The sequence below is a fragment of the Culex quinquefasciatus genome, chromosome 1, assembly GCF_015732765.1.
Source record: "Culex quinquefasciatus strain JHB chromosome 1, VPISU_Cqui_1.0_pri_paternal, whole genome shotgun sequence".
Lineage (NCBI taxonomy): Eukaryota > Metazoa > Arthropoda > Insecta > Diptera > Culicidae > Culex > Culex quinquefasciatus.
The window spans coordinates 28,148,586-28,164,159 of NC_051861.1; the positions used below are offsets into that span (position 1 = coordinate 28,148,586).

Consider the following 15,574-nt stretch of genomic DNA (forward strand, 5'->3'; position numbering starts at 1 on the left):
CGTCCACACAGGCACCGCACTACTGATGCCATTATTTAATTATAATGACCAATCACCCCATGCACTCGAACAGCGACACAAAAGAGACGGAAAATAACACGAGAAAACAGGACTGAGCGTCCACACAGGCACCGCACTACTGATGCCATTATTTAATTATAATGACCAATCACCCCATGCACTCGAACAGCGACATAAAAGAGACGGAAAATAACACGAAAAAACAGGACTGAGCGTCCACACAGGCACCGCACTACTGATGCCATTATTTAATTATAATGACCAATCACCCCATGCACTCGAACAGCGACACAAAAGAGACGGAAAATAACACGAGAAAACAGGACTGAGCGTCCACACAGGCACCGCACTACTGATGCCATTATTTAATTATAATGACCAATCACCCCATGCACTCGAACAGCGACACAAAAGAGACGGAAAATAACACGAGAAAACAGGACTGAGCGTCCACACAGGCACCGCACTACTGATGCCATTATTTAATTATAATGACCAATCACCCCATGCACTCGAACAGCGACATAAAAGAGACGGAAAATAACACGAAAAAACAGGACTGAGCGTCCACACAGGCACCGCACTACTGATGCCATTATTTAATTATAATGACCAATCACCCCATGCACTCGAACAGCGACACAAAGAGACGGAAAATAACACGAGAAAACAGGACTGAGCGTCCACACAGGCACCGCACTACTGATGCCATTATTTAATTATAATGACCAATCACCCCATGCACTCGAACAGCGACATAAAAGAGACGGAAAATAACACAAAAAACAGGACTGAGCGTCCACACAGGCACCGCACTACTGATGCCATTATTTAATTATAATGACCAATCACCCCATGCACTCGAACAGCGACACAAAAGAGACGGAAAATAACACGAGAAAACAGGACTGAGCGTCCACACAGGCACCGCACTACTGATGCCATTATTTAATTATAATGACCAATCACCCCATGCACTCGAACAGCGACATAAAAGAGACGGAAAATAACACAAAAAACAGGACTGAGCGTCCACACAGGCACCGCACTACTGATGCCATTATTTAATTATAATGACCAATCACCCCATGCACTCGAACAGCGACACAAAAGAGACGGAAAATAACACGAGAAAACAGGACTGAGCGTCCACACAGGCACCGCACTACTGATGCCATTATTTAATTATAATGACCAATCACCCCATGCACTCGAACAGCGACACAAAAGAGACGGAAAATAACACGAGAAAACAGGACTGAGCGTCCACACAGGCACCGCACTACTGATGCCATTATTTAATTATAATGACCAATCACCCCATGCACTCGAACAGCGACACAAAAGAGACGGAAAATAACACGAGAAAACAGGACTGAGCGTCCACACAGGCACCGCACTACTGATGCCATTATTTAATTATAATGACCAATCACCCCATGCACTCGAACAGCGACATAAAAGAGACGGAAAATAACACGAAAAAACAGGACTGAGCGTCCACACAGGCACCGCACTACTGATGCCATTATTTAATTATAATGACCAATCACCCCATGCACTCGAACAGCGACACAAAAGAGACGGAAAATAACACGAGAAAACAGGACTGAGCGTCCACACAGGCACCGCACTACTGATGCCATTATTTAATTATAATGACCAATCACCCCATGCACTCGAACAGCGACACAAAGAGACGGAAAATAACACGAGAAAACAGGACTGAGCGTCCACACAGGCACCGCACTACTGATGCCATTATTTAATTATAATGACCAATCACCCCATGCACTCGAACAGCGACACAAAAGAGACGGAAAATAACACGAGAAAACAGGACTGAGCGTCCACACAGGCACCGCACTACTGATGCCATTATTTAATTATAATGACCAATCACCCCATGCACTCGAACAGCGACACAAAGAGACGGAAAATAACACGAGAAAACAGGACTGAGCGTCCACACAGGCACCGCACTACTGATGCCATTATTTAATTATAATGACCAATCACCCCATGCACTCGAACAGCGACATAAAAGAGACGGAAAATAACACGAAAAAACAGGACTGAGCGTCCACACAGGCACCGCACTACTGATGCCATTATTTAATTATAATGACCAATCACCCCATGCACTCGAACAGCGACACAAAGAGACGGAAAATAACACGAGAAAACAGGACTGAGCGTCCACACAGGCACCGCACTACTGATGCCATTATTTAATTATAATGACCAATCACCCCATGCACTCGAACAGCGACACAAAAGAGACGGAAAATAACACGAGAAAACAGGACTGAGCGTCCACACAGGCACCGCACTACTGATGCCATTATTTAATTATAATGACCAATCACCCCATGCACTCGAACAGCGACACAAAAGAGAAAATAACACGAGAAAACAGGACTGAGCGTCCACACAGGCACCGCACTACTTATGCCATTATTTAATTATAATGACCAATCACCCCATGCACTCGAACAGCGACATAAAAGAGACGGAAAATAACACGAAAAACAGGACTGAGCGTCCACACAGGCACCGCACTACTGATGCCATTATTTAATTATAATGACCAATCACCCCATGCACTCGAACAGCGACACAAAAGAGACGGAAAATAACACGAGAAAACAGGACTGAGCGTCCACACAGGCACCGCACTACTGATGCCATTATTTAATTATAATGACCAATCACCCCATGCACTCGAACAGCGACACAAAAGAGACGGAAAATAACACGAGAAAACAGGACTGAGCGTCCACACAGGCACCGCACTACTGATGCCATTATTTAATTATAATGACCAATCACCCCATGCACTCGAACAGCGACACAAAAGAGACGGAAAATAACACGAGAAAACAGGACTGAGCGTCCACACAGGCACCGCACTACTGATGCCATTATTTAATTATAATGACCAATCACCCCATGCACTCGAACAGCGACACAAAAGAGACGGAAAATAACACGAGAAAACAGGACTGAGCGTCCACACAGGCACCGCACTACTGATGCCATTATTTAATTATAATGACCAATCACCCCATGCACTCGAACAGCGACATAAAAGAGACGGAAAATAACACGAGAAAACAGGACTGAGCGTCCACACAGGCAACGCACTACTGATGCCATTATTTAATTATAATGACCAATCACCCCATGCACTCGAACAGCGACACAAAAGAGACGGAAAATAACACGAGAAAACAGGACTGAGCGTCCACACAGGCACCGCACTACTGATGCCATTATTTAATTATAATGACCAATCACCCCATGCACTCGAACAGCGACATAAAAGAGACGGAAAATAACACGAGAAAACAGGACTGAGCGTCCACACAGGCAACGCACTACTGATGCCATTATTTAATTATAATGACCAATCACCCCATGCACTCGAACAGCGACACAAAAGAGACGGAAAATAACACGAGAAAACAGGACTGAGCGTCCACACAGGCACCGCACTACTGATGCCATTATTTAATTATAATGACCAATCACCCCATGCACTCGAACAGCGACACAAAGAGACGGAAAATAACACGAGAAAACAGGACTGAGCGTCCACACAGGCACCGCACTACTGATGCCATTATTTAATTATAATGACCAATCACCCCATGCACTCGAACAGCGACATAAAAGAGACGGAAAATAACACGAAAAACAGGACTGAGCGTCCACACAGGCACCGCACTACTGATGCCATTATTTAATTATAATGACCAATCACCCCATGCTCTCGAACAGCGACACAAAAGAGACGGAAAATAACACGAGAAAACAGGACTGAGCGTCCACACAGGCACCGCACTACTCACTTCATCAGATTAATTGTATTATAAAAAGTCAATTTCCGTAATGGCATCGATTAAGCAAATCAAACACCATTACCTTGATGACCATCGCTTACCATTGAAGCCAAACACTTCCCAACCATTCCGGCAGGCCAACTTGAAAAAGAAAGTGAACCTATTCCGTAATATAGTGAGTGGCCGGGTGTGTAAATTTTGCATCAGGTCGGAGGTAATTAGCGAGTGTCATAACGATTAAAAATTACCATATATTGAGCCACGGCTGAGCTGGATCACTTGACACCCATACTGATGAAGCATAACTTTGTGATATGTTTAAATATGGCTTGTATTAATTTTTCAACAAAAATGATATCTTTATTAAATATCAATGAAAAAAAGAAAATGAATGAAACGCTTTTTTAGACCCCCTTAAAACTCATATTATCCGTTCTTTTAAAAAGTTACTTTGAACATAATTTGCTCACCAGTCGATTAAGCCCGTGACCACCACAAATCATAACTGGGCGTCATCGTTACGACTACATTTTTTAATCGACATTTGGCTTCCTCTCTCTCTCTCTCTCTATCTTTAAACTATTTCCTCCCCAAAACCAGTTTAATTGGCAATGCAAAACGAGTGCCAGCTCGCGGAGTCTCATTTTGCGCATAACGGCGAGGGCGACCAAAAGATTGGAATCGCAGCAGGCCGGCCGCCCCTCGGGACTGAAGAAGACAAATAGAGAGACAGAAGGTCTTGGAGGCCCGAGAGTAGTAGGCGGTGGCGCCCAGCGGGTTGGCACGGCTTGTACTTTCACTTCCACTCGCGGCTCAAGATTGAGGGTGAAATGCTCATGTTGCTTCAAACTTCATAACGTCATGATTCGAAATCCGGACACTTAGTAACATATCATTTTTGTTATAGCTGGCAAAAAATCATGTAATAAGTTGGAAATGTAGAAATATCATTAGGATGTAGTATAAACAGTCAGTTTCAATAAAATGCATGAAAAATACGTCTTTTCTAACAATTTTTAATCAGAATTTTAAAATTAAAATGACTTGTTGTGCTTCGAATCCCGGAAACTGATAAAAGCTGATTCGAAATCCGGACACTTTTGCTTCGAATTCCGGACACTCGATTTTACTTATGAATCGCACAAATTTGGACTGAAATGTTAGTGAATGGCATTCTTTAGGTCTCAAATAAGCTGATAACATCAAAACAATCGATAGTTTATATAAACATTTGCTAGAATTTAAGGAAATCAAAACCATAAATTTCTGCTTTGCCTTCCCGGTGCTTCGAACGCATATGAAATATTTCAAGTGAAATGTTTCGCATTTTTGGTAAACTTATAATTTTATTGTATTTAATTGTTTTGGCATTAACTACAGCGATCAAACAAACTTTAAATGAAAGTTGATGTTGGAGTTCATCAAATAACACAGTTTTGGCATTCATAATGCGAACTTATATTCAAATAATTGATGAAACAAAATGAAGTGTCCGGGTTTCGAAGCGTCCGGGAATTCGAATCATGACGTTATTTGAATTGAGTAATTTGAGTTTTGACACAGTTTTTTTTTTTTTCGAAAAACCGTAATCTAATGTTTAGTAACAGGGACCATCCATAAACCACGTGGACTCTTTTTTGGGAATCTAAAAGTTTTCTTTTCAATTCAATTAGTGTTTATTAGAATTTAAGAATTTAACATTAGAATTCCGAGATTTGGAGATCCTTTCAACTGAGATCAATTAATAAGCCTATAGAGGTAGGGTACATGTTTCTTAGTTAAAATTTTGCTAGCTGAGTAGAGGGGGGAAATAAGGGAAAATAAATTTTGAAAAAAAACCTACATCTATTAAAAAGTGTTCTTATTCGAAATGAAATAAATCTGGTAAATATATTATTTCAGTCAGCCTGTGATTTTATGTTACTTTTTTATTGGATTTCTTCAAAAAAATGTAAAGTTCGATTGTAATACTTATTTCTCAACAAGCAAAAAAGTAGCAATATGCCGATGATGACGAACATGCGCGCTCTCGGTGGGGACCCAGAAGCAAGCGACGTGACCCAGGCCGGAACAGGAATTTCTTTCTCTTTCAGTTGGTCAGCGGCGTGCTTTCGGTTCGGTTTGGTTCAAAATTTCTTCCACCAACTCCACGCACTTCAAAAGTTCGAGTAAACGCGCAATTCTTTTCTCCCAAGTGATGGGCAACTTTCGTTGGCACCCCGTCGTTTTTGTGGCCGCGATCTGCCTGCTGCTGCCGGCGAGGCTCGTTTGTGGGGCGATAATATTCCCGAAGATCCCGGACGTGCTCAACCCGCCGGTTCCGGACAGCATCGACGTGGAGGAGCAGTCGTCGTACCTTCTGGACTCCGACCAGGACCCGGAAGTGACGCCGGGACTGTTCCAGGGCGATATGGCCATGGAGAACGACATGTACAAGTACTGGCGGGTTGGCCTCAAGTGGGACGTGTTTCCGGAACGTCGCTGGCCAAACGGAACCGTCCCGTACGCCATCAGTCCGCTGTACGACATCGATGACCAGGTCACCATCCGGCAGGCCATCCGGACGCTCAACTTTATGACCTGCGTTAATTTTGTGCCCTGGAACGGACGCGATAAGGACTTTCTGCTGATTTGGCCCATCAAATATCCGAAAGGATGCTGGAGCTACGTGGGCAAAACCGGCGGCACCCAGATCGTTTCACTGCAGCCACCGGACCATCAGAGTGTCAACTGTTTGGGCCACGAGGGACGGGCCATGCACGAACTGATGCACGCGCTTGGTATCTTTCACGAGCAGTCACGAGCAGACCGGGATCGGTTCGTGAAAATTCACTGGGACAATATCATTCCGGGTGAGTGCAGTGAAAGGTTGAATTCGGGTTCGTCGTTTTTGGTAATTGAAGTCACTGGGATAATATAGCTTGATAAAGGCTCCCCATCAAACTAACGCGATATTTTAACAAAAAATTAACTACTTCAACAGATTAAAAAGTAACGATAGACAGTTAGCAACGAGAATCAAACTTGATATTGAATCGTCCAATTTCGAGAGAGATTTTAGTTTGTATTGTTTGATTCGGGGAAAACTTCGTGGGAGATTTCCTACTACCAAAAAAGTTACTTTGCATCATCAATTTTGGCGTCTGTCCATACAAACATGGTATGTAAATGAACGGCAAGAAATTTTCTGATCGATTTGGTGTTTTCGGCAAAGTTTGCATCGCTTCGCTTGGAAACGGTGATTTAAGCAGATTGCAGACCGGATTTCGCCATGTGTATGAGGTGATTTAACTTGTTCTTGCAAAGTTGTAGATATTTAAATAAATTACCAATTTTTTTAATTATTTTTTTTTTCGAAGGTTGAATTTATAAATCTTATTGTAGAATTACAACATTTAGACCTAAATGGGCCAAATTTTAACTGCCAAATTATGAATTTATAAAACAATAGTCAAATCAAACTGCATTGCCTTGGCGTCCTCGATTGCGAGATTCCTACACGAAACTAAGTGTCCGAAGGCTTAATTGTTAAGGCAATTGCACACCTCTTTTTAACACTTAGCTTCCCTCCACCCCGGGATTCGAACTGACGACCTTTGGATAATGAGTCCAACTGCCTACCATCGACTCCATCGAGACAGGACCCAGGAAGACGACGCCTACACCTGGACTAAGCTAACGACCTAACCTCGAGGTTAGACCGGGGCCAACATTTATTTCCCCGTCCGACGGAAGGCGTGATCAGACAAATCTCGTCTCGAAAAATGGCACCGCGGGACCATCTGGGACCCCGATTAAACTATAGTTTTATTTTTAAACCGAGATGAAAAAATGTCTGCATTTAAATGTAAAATAATAATAAAATTTGCCACCGAAAAAAAAATCAACAGCAATTTCGAAAATTAAATCATGAAATGCCAACGCAAATGAGGGAAAGAGGGGGTATCAAATGATAGGATTTTTCATGCATTTTGAATGTAACAACAGCATTTTTTGAAAATAATCAAAATTTTCACAAAACTACGTATTTTCAAAAAAAAATACTACAAATTTCAGTTTTTCACAATTCGCTGAAACGATTTTTTCATACATTTCAAAAGTTATAACACATTTTTTTAAAAATTCTCAAAATTTTCACAAAACAACATATTTTGAATAAAAAATACTTTCAGTTTTTCATAATATGGGTAACAAATGATCAGATTTTTTTTGTTATTTCAAATGTATAAATTTTGAAACTTTGAAATTTTGAGTATTTTTTTCGAAAATACGTAGTTTTGTGATTTGAGTAGTGCGGTGCTTGTGGGACGCGCAGTCCTGTTTTTTTTCGTGTTATTTTCCGTTTCTTTTGTGTCGCTATTTGTGTACATGGGATGATTGGATTTGTTCTTCTTCTTTTTTCATTTATTTTTTGTTCACGCGTTCGTTGGCCGATGAATTTTACTTTTGTTCTCTTTATAAAGTTTTCGATAGAAACGATCCGATTTTTGTTTTTTGAGACAAGCAAGTCGTATTGCTGGATTAAGTCCTTTCCATATCATCGAGGATCGGAAGGCACGTCGACGGATATGTTTTATGGCTTATGATATAAAATAATTTTAATGAATGAAGCCCTTCCTACAGCACCGTTGATCGGAAGGCACGCCGACGGAGAATTTCTGGAGAATCGCGGTCGAATTAATACTATATTTAAATCCCTAGATAGGTATCTTTCCGCAGCCGGCTGCCTAAGATTTTTAAAATTTCAACCGATAAACAAATTGCTCATGGTCGCATCACCTACCACAGTGAATCCTGACCTCATACCCATCTTACTAACCCCTCAAAACTCATGTGATACTTTGTCGGAGACGCAGCTGATTTAACGGTCCCATCACTCAAGTATCGGCTAACATTCCCATCCACTTCCCCGTGTCTTACCTCTGGTCGTGGCCGGCGTCGGTATTGATCAGCACGATAGGGACCTTTGAAAATTGTTCCTACTTTTCATCTGTGGTCCACGGAGCAATGTTTGGGGGTTCTGGTTAATAACGAAGTAGCAGCTACGGGTAGACACCAATGTTTTGCTATGCTATGAAAATACGTAGTTTTGTGATTTATTTTTATATTTTTGGGTCGTTCGAAATGTATGAACAAATTCCGATCATTTGATACCCATATTGAAATAAAAAGAAACATTGAGTCTTTGTTTCTAAAATACGTTGTTTTGTGCAATTTTTTAGTATTTTCATAAAATGTTGTTATTACATTCGAAATGTTTGAAAACATTCCGATCATTTAATGCCCATATTGTAAAAAACTGAAATTTTTGGTATTTTCAAAAAAAATGGAGTTATAGCTTTTGACATGTATGAAAAAATCGTTTGAGCGTATTGTGAAAAACTGAAATATGGAGTATTTTATTCAAAAATACGTAGTTTTGTGAAAATGATGAGTGTTTTCAAAAAATACTGTTATTGCATTCGAAATTCATTAAAAAAAATCCGATCATTTGATGCCCATATTGTGAAAAAATCAAATTTTGAGTACTTTTTTCGAAAACACTTAGTTTTGTGATTTTTTTTTAGTATTTTCAAAAAATGTTGTTGTTACATTCGAAATGTATGAAAAAATGATTGGGGTATTTGATACCTATATTGCAAAATATTGAAATTTTGAGTATTTTTTCAAAAATTTTCAAAATACAGGAAAACTACGTATTTTTGTGAAAATTTTCATGTAATTATAATTGCATTGGTTATCTGCCATCATCCCGACTCCAAAACACTATAATTTGATGATGTTTGCATGATTTTTCATAGGATTATAGCCAATGTCTCCCATATAGCCAAAATCCCATAAGCTCTGTGCTTCAGTTAAGGGAGCGTTCTTTTATTACGTGACGCAAAAAATCGTGTTTTAGACCCCCTCGCCCCCCTCGTAACAAAATTTCCATACAAATTAAAAAAAAATGTATGGAGCGTAACACGGCCTCCGACCCCCCTCCCTCCCCCCTACTGCGTTACGTAGTAAAAGAACGCTCCCAAAGCAGTGGGCCGTGCTTAACCGAGGCAGCTGAACGAATCAAAACCGGGGCAGTGCAAAACCAGGGCATGACTGTATGCGAGATGATTAGGGTGTGGGAAATTTGACGATTTTGCGGACAGCGTGAAATCCGTGAAATTTGGCTTTTTCCGCGAAATCCCGTGAAATTTTATGTTTGTGTGAAACTGAAACGATTTTCTCAAAATGATTTATCTAACTCAAATAGGAATAAACATAATGTTATGAACTACTGTAGATGTTAGGAGAGTGAATACCCTTGTTCAATTACTAACATAGGGTTAGTGATTTTTGACGATTTCCTGGACGGCGTGAAATTCGTTAAGTTTATCAATTTTCTCAAATCACGTTTGTTTTTCAAAATAACAACATAATAAATATTTCATCTATACAGACTATTTAAGTAAATTTTATTAGTTTTCAATTAAAAAGCTTGATATGCAACATTTGAAGAATTGTTCAGATTTTTCATTGTTTTTAGAAACTTACTAAGTTTAGTAATATTTTCATTCGCTGCAATAACAATGTTACTGTTATTTTATTAGTAAGTTAAAGTTTCAAAAGGAATTAAAAGAAGCATGATTTGTTTTATAAAAAATAAAATGATAACTTTAAAATCAACTTTTAAAAACTATACAGATTTTTTCTAAGTCCTGTTTAATTTTAACGATTTTTGATATTTGGATAATTTTCGTGAAAGTTAAAAAAATACTACTTTTTTTGTTTTTGTTTCCATTTTGTATAAAAAAATGATTTTGTTACAAATTAAATTATTTTTTACGTTTGATTAAAAATTTAAAATTTGAAAAGGAAAAAAAACTTTAAAAAAAATGTTAATTTGCTAAATGTCGCAAATAAAATCAAAATATTTCACTCATTTTTACCGGACAAGATTGTTAAATCTTGCCAGCAAATGAAATTCAATAAAATGAAGCAAATCAGCGAAAACGTTTTAACTTTATAAGTCGAATATTAAAAAAAGCAGTTCAAATGAGAAATGAGCATACGCATGCCTTTTATTTCAAAATACATATATTTAAAGCCCATCCATAAACCCCATAAACTAGGTGAAATAAGATTTTCAGAGTTATTTTAACATTTTTCACGTTCCGTGAAACTTGGTGTTTTGAAATTGAGGTCCCCGTGAAATTTAAAATTTTCGAGTCTAGAGATGATCAAAAAGTTCACGAATGTGTTAATCTTTAACATTGAAAATCGGTGATTGTGTTTTTAGAATAAACAAGGAGGAAGTTGCTAAAATAAACTCCGATTCATTTATAAATTTCCGCATTCATCTGAAGATAATGTTGGATTTCTTTTTATTTATTTTCAATGTTATCTCTTCAGCCGCTGATTATTATTTGTTTTGAATTTTTAAACATTTTAATTATATTTACTTAAAAAGAGAAGTTTTTAACTCCGGCATTCTAGAAAATCGAACAAGTTAATTAACTATCCTCTCCTTGGCAGCTGAAGTCCAATTTTAATTGGTTTGTATTGTCAATAACAAGTTAAACATCAATAATTTCATAACATTATCGAATCGGGACACATGTGGCGAGCTCGAAAAGTTGATACTTTTGACCCAATCAGAACCGACGCCAGAACAACAGAGTTAGTCAGTCGACATAAAAATATTCAGCTCCTCAGTTTGCAGTACCATAAATATTAAAAAAAAATCTTTTTGATCATGTCTTCTCTCCCTTTTCCCCGCAGCTTTCAAGTCCAACTTCGAGAAGCAGTCGCTGAAAAACACTACGTACAGCTTCGAGTACGACTACAACAGCATTATGCACTACGGAAAAAGCTATTTCAGTGTTGGCAAGGGTAAACCCACCATCGAAACCAAGATGCCGGGCATCAAGCTGGGCCAGCGGCAAGCCCTCAGCAAAACCGACTGCCTGAAGATCAACGATCTGTACGAGTGTCTGGACAACCCGAGGTTGAGCAAAAAGTACTACAATCTGTGCAAAACCTTAGGCATTTGACGCGATGGGTTAGTTGGAGTTGAATGCGGATTCAAATGTGCCATTTCTGAAGATGTTGATTTGAAATGTGAGTTTCATTCACCGTAGGCTTAGTATTTATTGTTGGCGAATCACAAATAGTAAACGATGATCATAATAAAAAAAAATAATCGTTATATTTTTTTATTTTTCAAAGAAAAGATGACACCGTGGCCCTAAATAAGGAGACTGGCCAAACTTTACTAAATCGGTCTGGCAACGTATGTTTTGTGCTTAGCAACACTGCCAAGTTTTGCCGGGTGTTTAGGCAAATACTCGATGGAATACGGCAAATTCTCATCGATCAGTCTACCTTTTTAAGGTCCCTACATGGCCCCACGGATCCTTTTCTAATACAGACTTCACGAGAAAGTACGCAGCCTTTGATCGTCAAAACTACACTTTAACCTGAAAAAGGCTCTTGGCTAATTTCGTTTTTGCACTTTTTCATTCGAATTTTTCAGTTCGACTGAACTGAAAAATTCGTATGAAAAAATGCAAAAACGAACTCAGCCATGTGCGATATTCAGCTACAGTGCAGCGTTTCTCAACGGGTGTACTCAGGAGGGTGTTCCTTCGCCTAGACCAGACCAATATCCATGATAAAGCTGTCAGACTAAATCTGTCAGACCAAGACTGTCACACCAAAGAGTAAAAAGTAAACAATCTTGGTTCTTGACGTAGTTGCACACAAATCAAGAAAATATATATATTTTTTCAATTCAATAACTGGTTTTGGCTCAAATAATTATCCGGCGCGGACTACGGTGCATTGGCGGCACCACTGCACCACAAGTGGTGATGGTTTGGATGCCCTTCTTGGCTGCTGACGAAGACCGGAGCTGGCGGGTAGCTGGCTGGTTACAGATTTGGCAACGGTCCATGTTCCAAAATGGGTTGCTTTCGGAAAGATTTCGCAAATTCCGACGGCGTTCGCTTTTGTCGAAGACAAATTTCCAGGATTCAAAATAAAAACATCAACAACAGCTGATTTTTGACAAATATTTATAAACATAACAGAACAATCAAGGACCTATTTTTGGAATGTATATGTTATTCAAAAAAACTCCGGAAAACAACGCTATATTAATTTAAAGCATGAAAAACTATGTCTAGTTATATAATATAATGCAAGAAATTTAAATTCTTAATAAAAGTGTTAAAACAATCAAAAATAAATAAAAATTTTAAAAATCATATTATTCCAATATAAGGTTCAGTACGGTAACCACTTTCGACAACAGTGCCGCCATCTATGGTTTAATTCAAGTTTCGTTTAACTGCCGCTAGAGGGTAATCGCTCTTCAACTATGCGAACCTAGCGGTAGAAGTGAGAAACATGCCTTCAGGTGTTCCATTGTCGTTGGGTAACCGCCGCGGCGAAATTTCTCAGAGATGGCGCTGTACGAGTAGTGGCAAGAAATTTAATTTGATATGAGGAGAATCAGTTTTTCCCAAAAATCTTAGAAACAAACGACAATTCCGGAAAAGTTGTTGTGATATTTCGGTGGAAAATGGTTCTCGCCGACGTTTGCGAATTCTCCAGCAATTTGTATAATTTGAAGGCATTTTTGATCGATTTGGTGTCTTCGGCAAAGTTGTAGGTATGGATAAGGACTACACTGAAAAAAATGATACAAGGTAAATTTTTTTTAGTGATTTTAAATTTCACTTTTTGTCACTAAAACTTGACTTGCAAAAAAAACACTATTTTATTTTTTTTATTTTCTAATATCTGGAGTTTTTTTTAAAAAAAGGTCCAATAAACCAAATTTTCAGTTTTTGCTTTTTGGGTGTTTTTTGATACCCCTGACTCAAGGCGGTTTGAAAAACACCCAAAAAGCAAAAACTGGAAATTTGGTTTATTGGACCTTTTCAATAAAAACTCGAGATATGTTTTAGGAGTCAACTTTTTAGAAATTCCAGAACGGGCAAAAAAACTCTGATCGAGTTATGAATTTTTTAATCAATACGGATTTTTACAAAAACTTAAAGTATTCGTTGCAAAAAATTTCAACTTCAAAAAGCACTTCAGTGAAATTTTGATTAAGTGCACCGTTTTCAAATTAAAGCCATTTTTAGGTAGCTTTTTTACAAATAATCGCATTTGCTCATATTTTAAAATTAGTGGCCATGTTTGCTCACCTTTGAAACAAAGATTTTTGGAGAGCTGAGAAAATTCTCTATATTTTGTTGCTACGACCCTTAGTTGCTGAGATATTGCCATGCAATGATTTAAAAACAGGAAAATTGATATTTTCTTATGGTACGTTCGCTTGAACAGCCGGTGCGGCACTGATGGCCAACTCGTCGGTGCCAGTTTTGGTTCAAACGAACGTCATTTCTCAGTGTGCGTGGAACTCGCAAAAAAACTGAAAAAAACATCGAGTGCGGCACTATAGTGTTTCAGCTCCAAGATGGCGGCGAAACTCGTACGGAACTAGCGCGAGTTTCTTCAAAAGAACACTTTAACAGCTCTGAGTTCGGCACTCAGTGCGGAACTAGCCCTCAAACGAACGTACCATTACACTATGGGGTTTCAGGCGGCCATAAATCGAAAAACCGACATACTCTAATTATTTTTTTGGTATTTTTTTCAACAACATTCTAACTAAGAAAAATCCGGAGTTTGAAAGTTGTAGGTTCAAAATTCACTGAATTGCAGACCTTCAAAGGCGAAAATGGTAAGAAAAAACATGTTTTTTGACAAAAAAATGATTATTTTTCATAGTTGTACTGTGGTGCTGTTTATGTATTTTTTCCTGCATCATTATATATATTCAGAAAGGTAATTGATTCAACTTTTCAATAACATTTTACAAAACACACTTTTACAGGCTAAAAAAAAAATAAAAATCAAAAAAGATGGATTTTTATTTAAAATTTAGTTTTTTTCAACTTTGTTAATGGAGTACTTTTTTTGTGTGCATTTGTGCGATCTGAAAATTTTGCAGCTTAAAATTTGAACCATGTCCTAACTTGTCTCCAAATTTCAAAGTGCACTTATGTGCACTTTTTGAGTTATGCCATTTTGAACATTTTGATTCATGCAAGAAAATTAATGATTTCGCGCATACGCTTGGTTAAAATCACAATATTTACCTGCGGAGGCAGAAATGACGTACCTGCTACGTATGTTTTGGAATTGATTTGATATTCATGACTTTGTTGGTACTTAGGTACGTTTAATAAAATTAGAAATACCTATGCTAAGTATTTAACAGCAACAATTCTTCGAATATTCATATCAGTTAGTTGTTGTGTTCTTTTAAAAATATGGATAATAATACCGTAGTGTCCCTGTACGATATAACGAAGCACTATTCTGAAAACGTGAGAACTGCTTTCGAGTATATTTGTAAGAATTACAACATTGCAGAACCATCACATGATCAACTCAGGGAAAAACTACAGAGAAAAAACTACGCATGCTGTTCTGTAGCTTCAAAACGAAATATACAAAAGCCCATAGAAGAAGTTCATATTTTAAGTAATCTAACGACAATCGGTTACATAGTGATTTTGATTTAGAAGAATTTATCGTGGAAAACGTGAATTTTGCAAGTGGATCAACCAAAAACGTGGACGAGAATCCATAAAATAAACCGTCTAAAATTCTAAAACACCGCAAAAATCTAATTTTAATTGGAGGAGGGGGTC

The 15,574-nt window shown here is 38.4% G+C and overlaps 1 protein-coding gene across 1 annotated transcript; it reads left to right on the forward strand.

Moving 5' to 3' along the window:
• The first annotated feature begins 6,037 nt into the window (after positions 1–6,037).
• On the forward strand, positions 6,038–12,034 carry LOC6042023 (low choriolytic enzyme). The gene is made up of 2 exons (XM_001851135.2): positions 6,038–6,718; positions 11,625–12,034. Exons 1-2 carry the CDS (start codon positions 6,064–6,066, stop codon positions 11,894–11,896), a joined length of 927 nt encoding a protein of 308 aa, XP_001851187.1. The 5' UTR covers positions 6,038–6,063; the 3' UTR covers positions 11,897–12,034.
• The last annotated feature ends 3,540 nt before the right edge of the window (positions 12,035–15,574 follow it).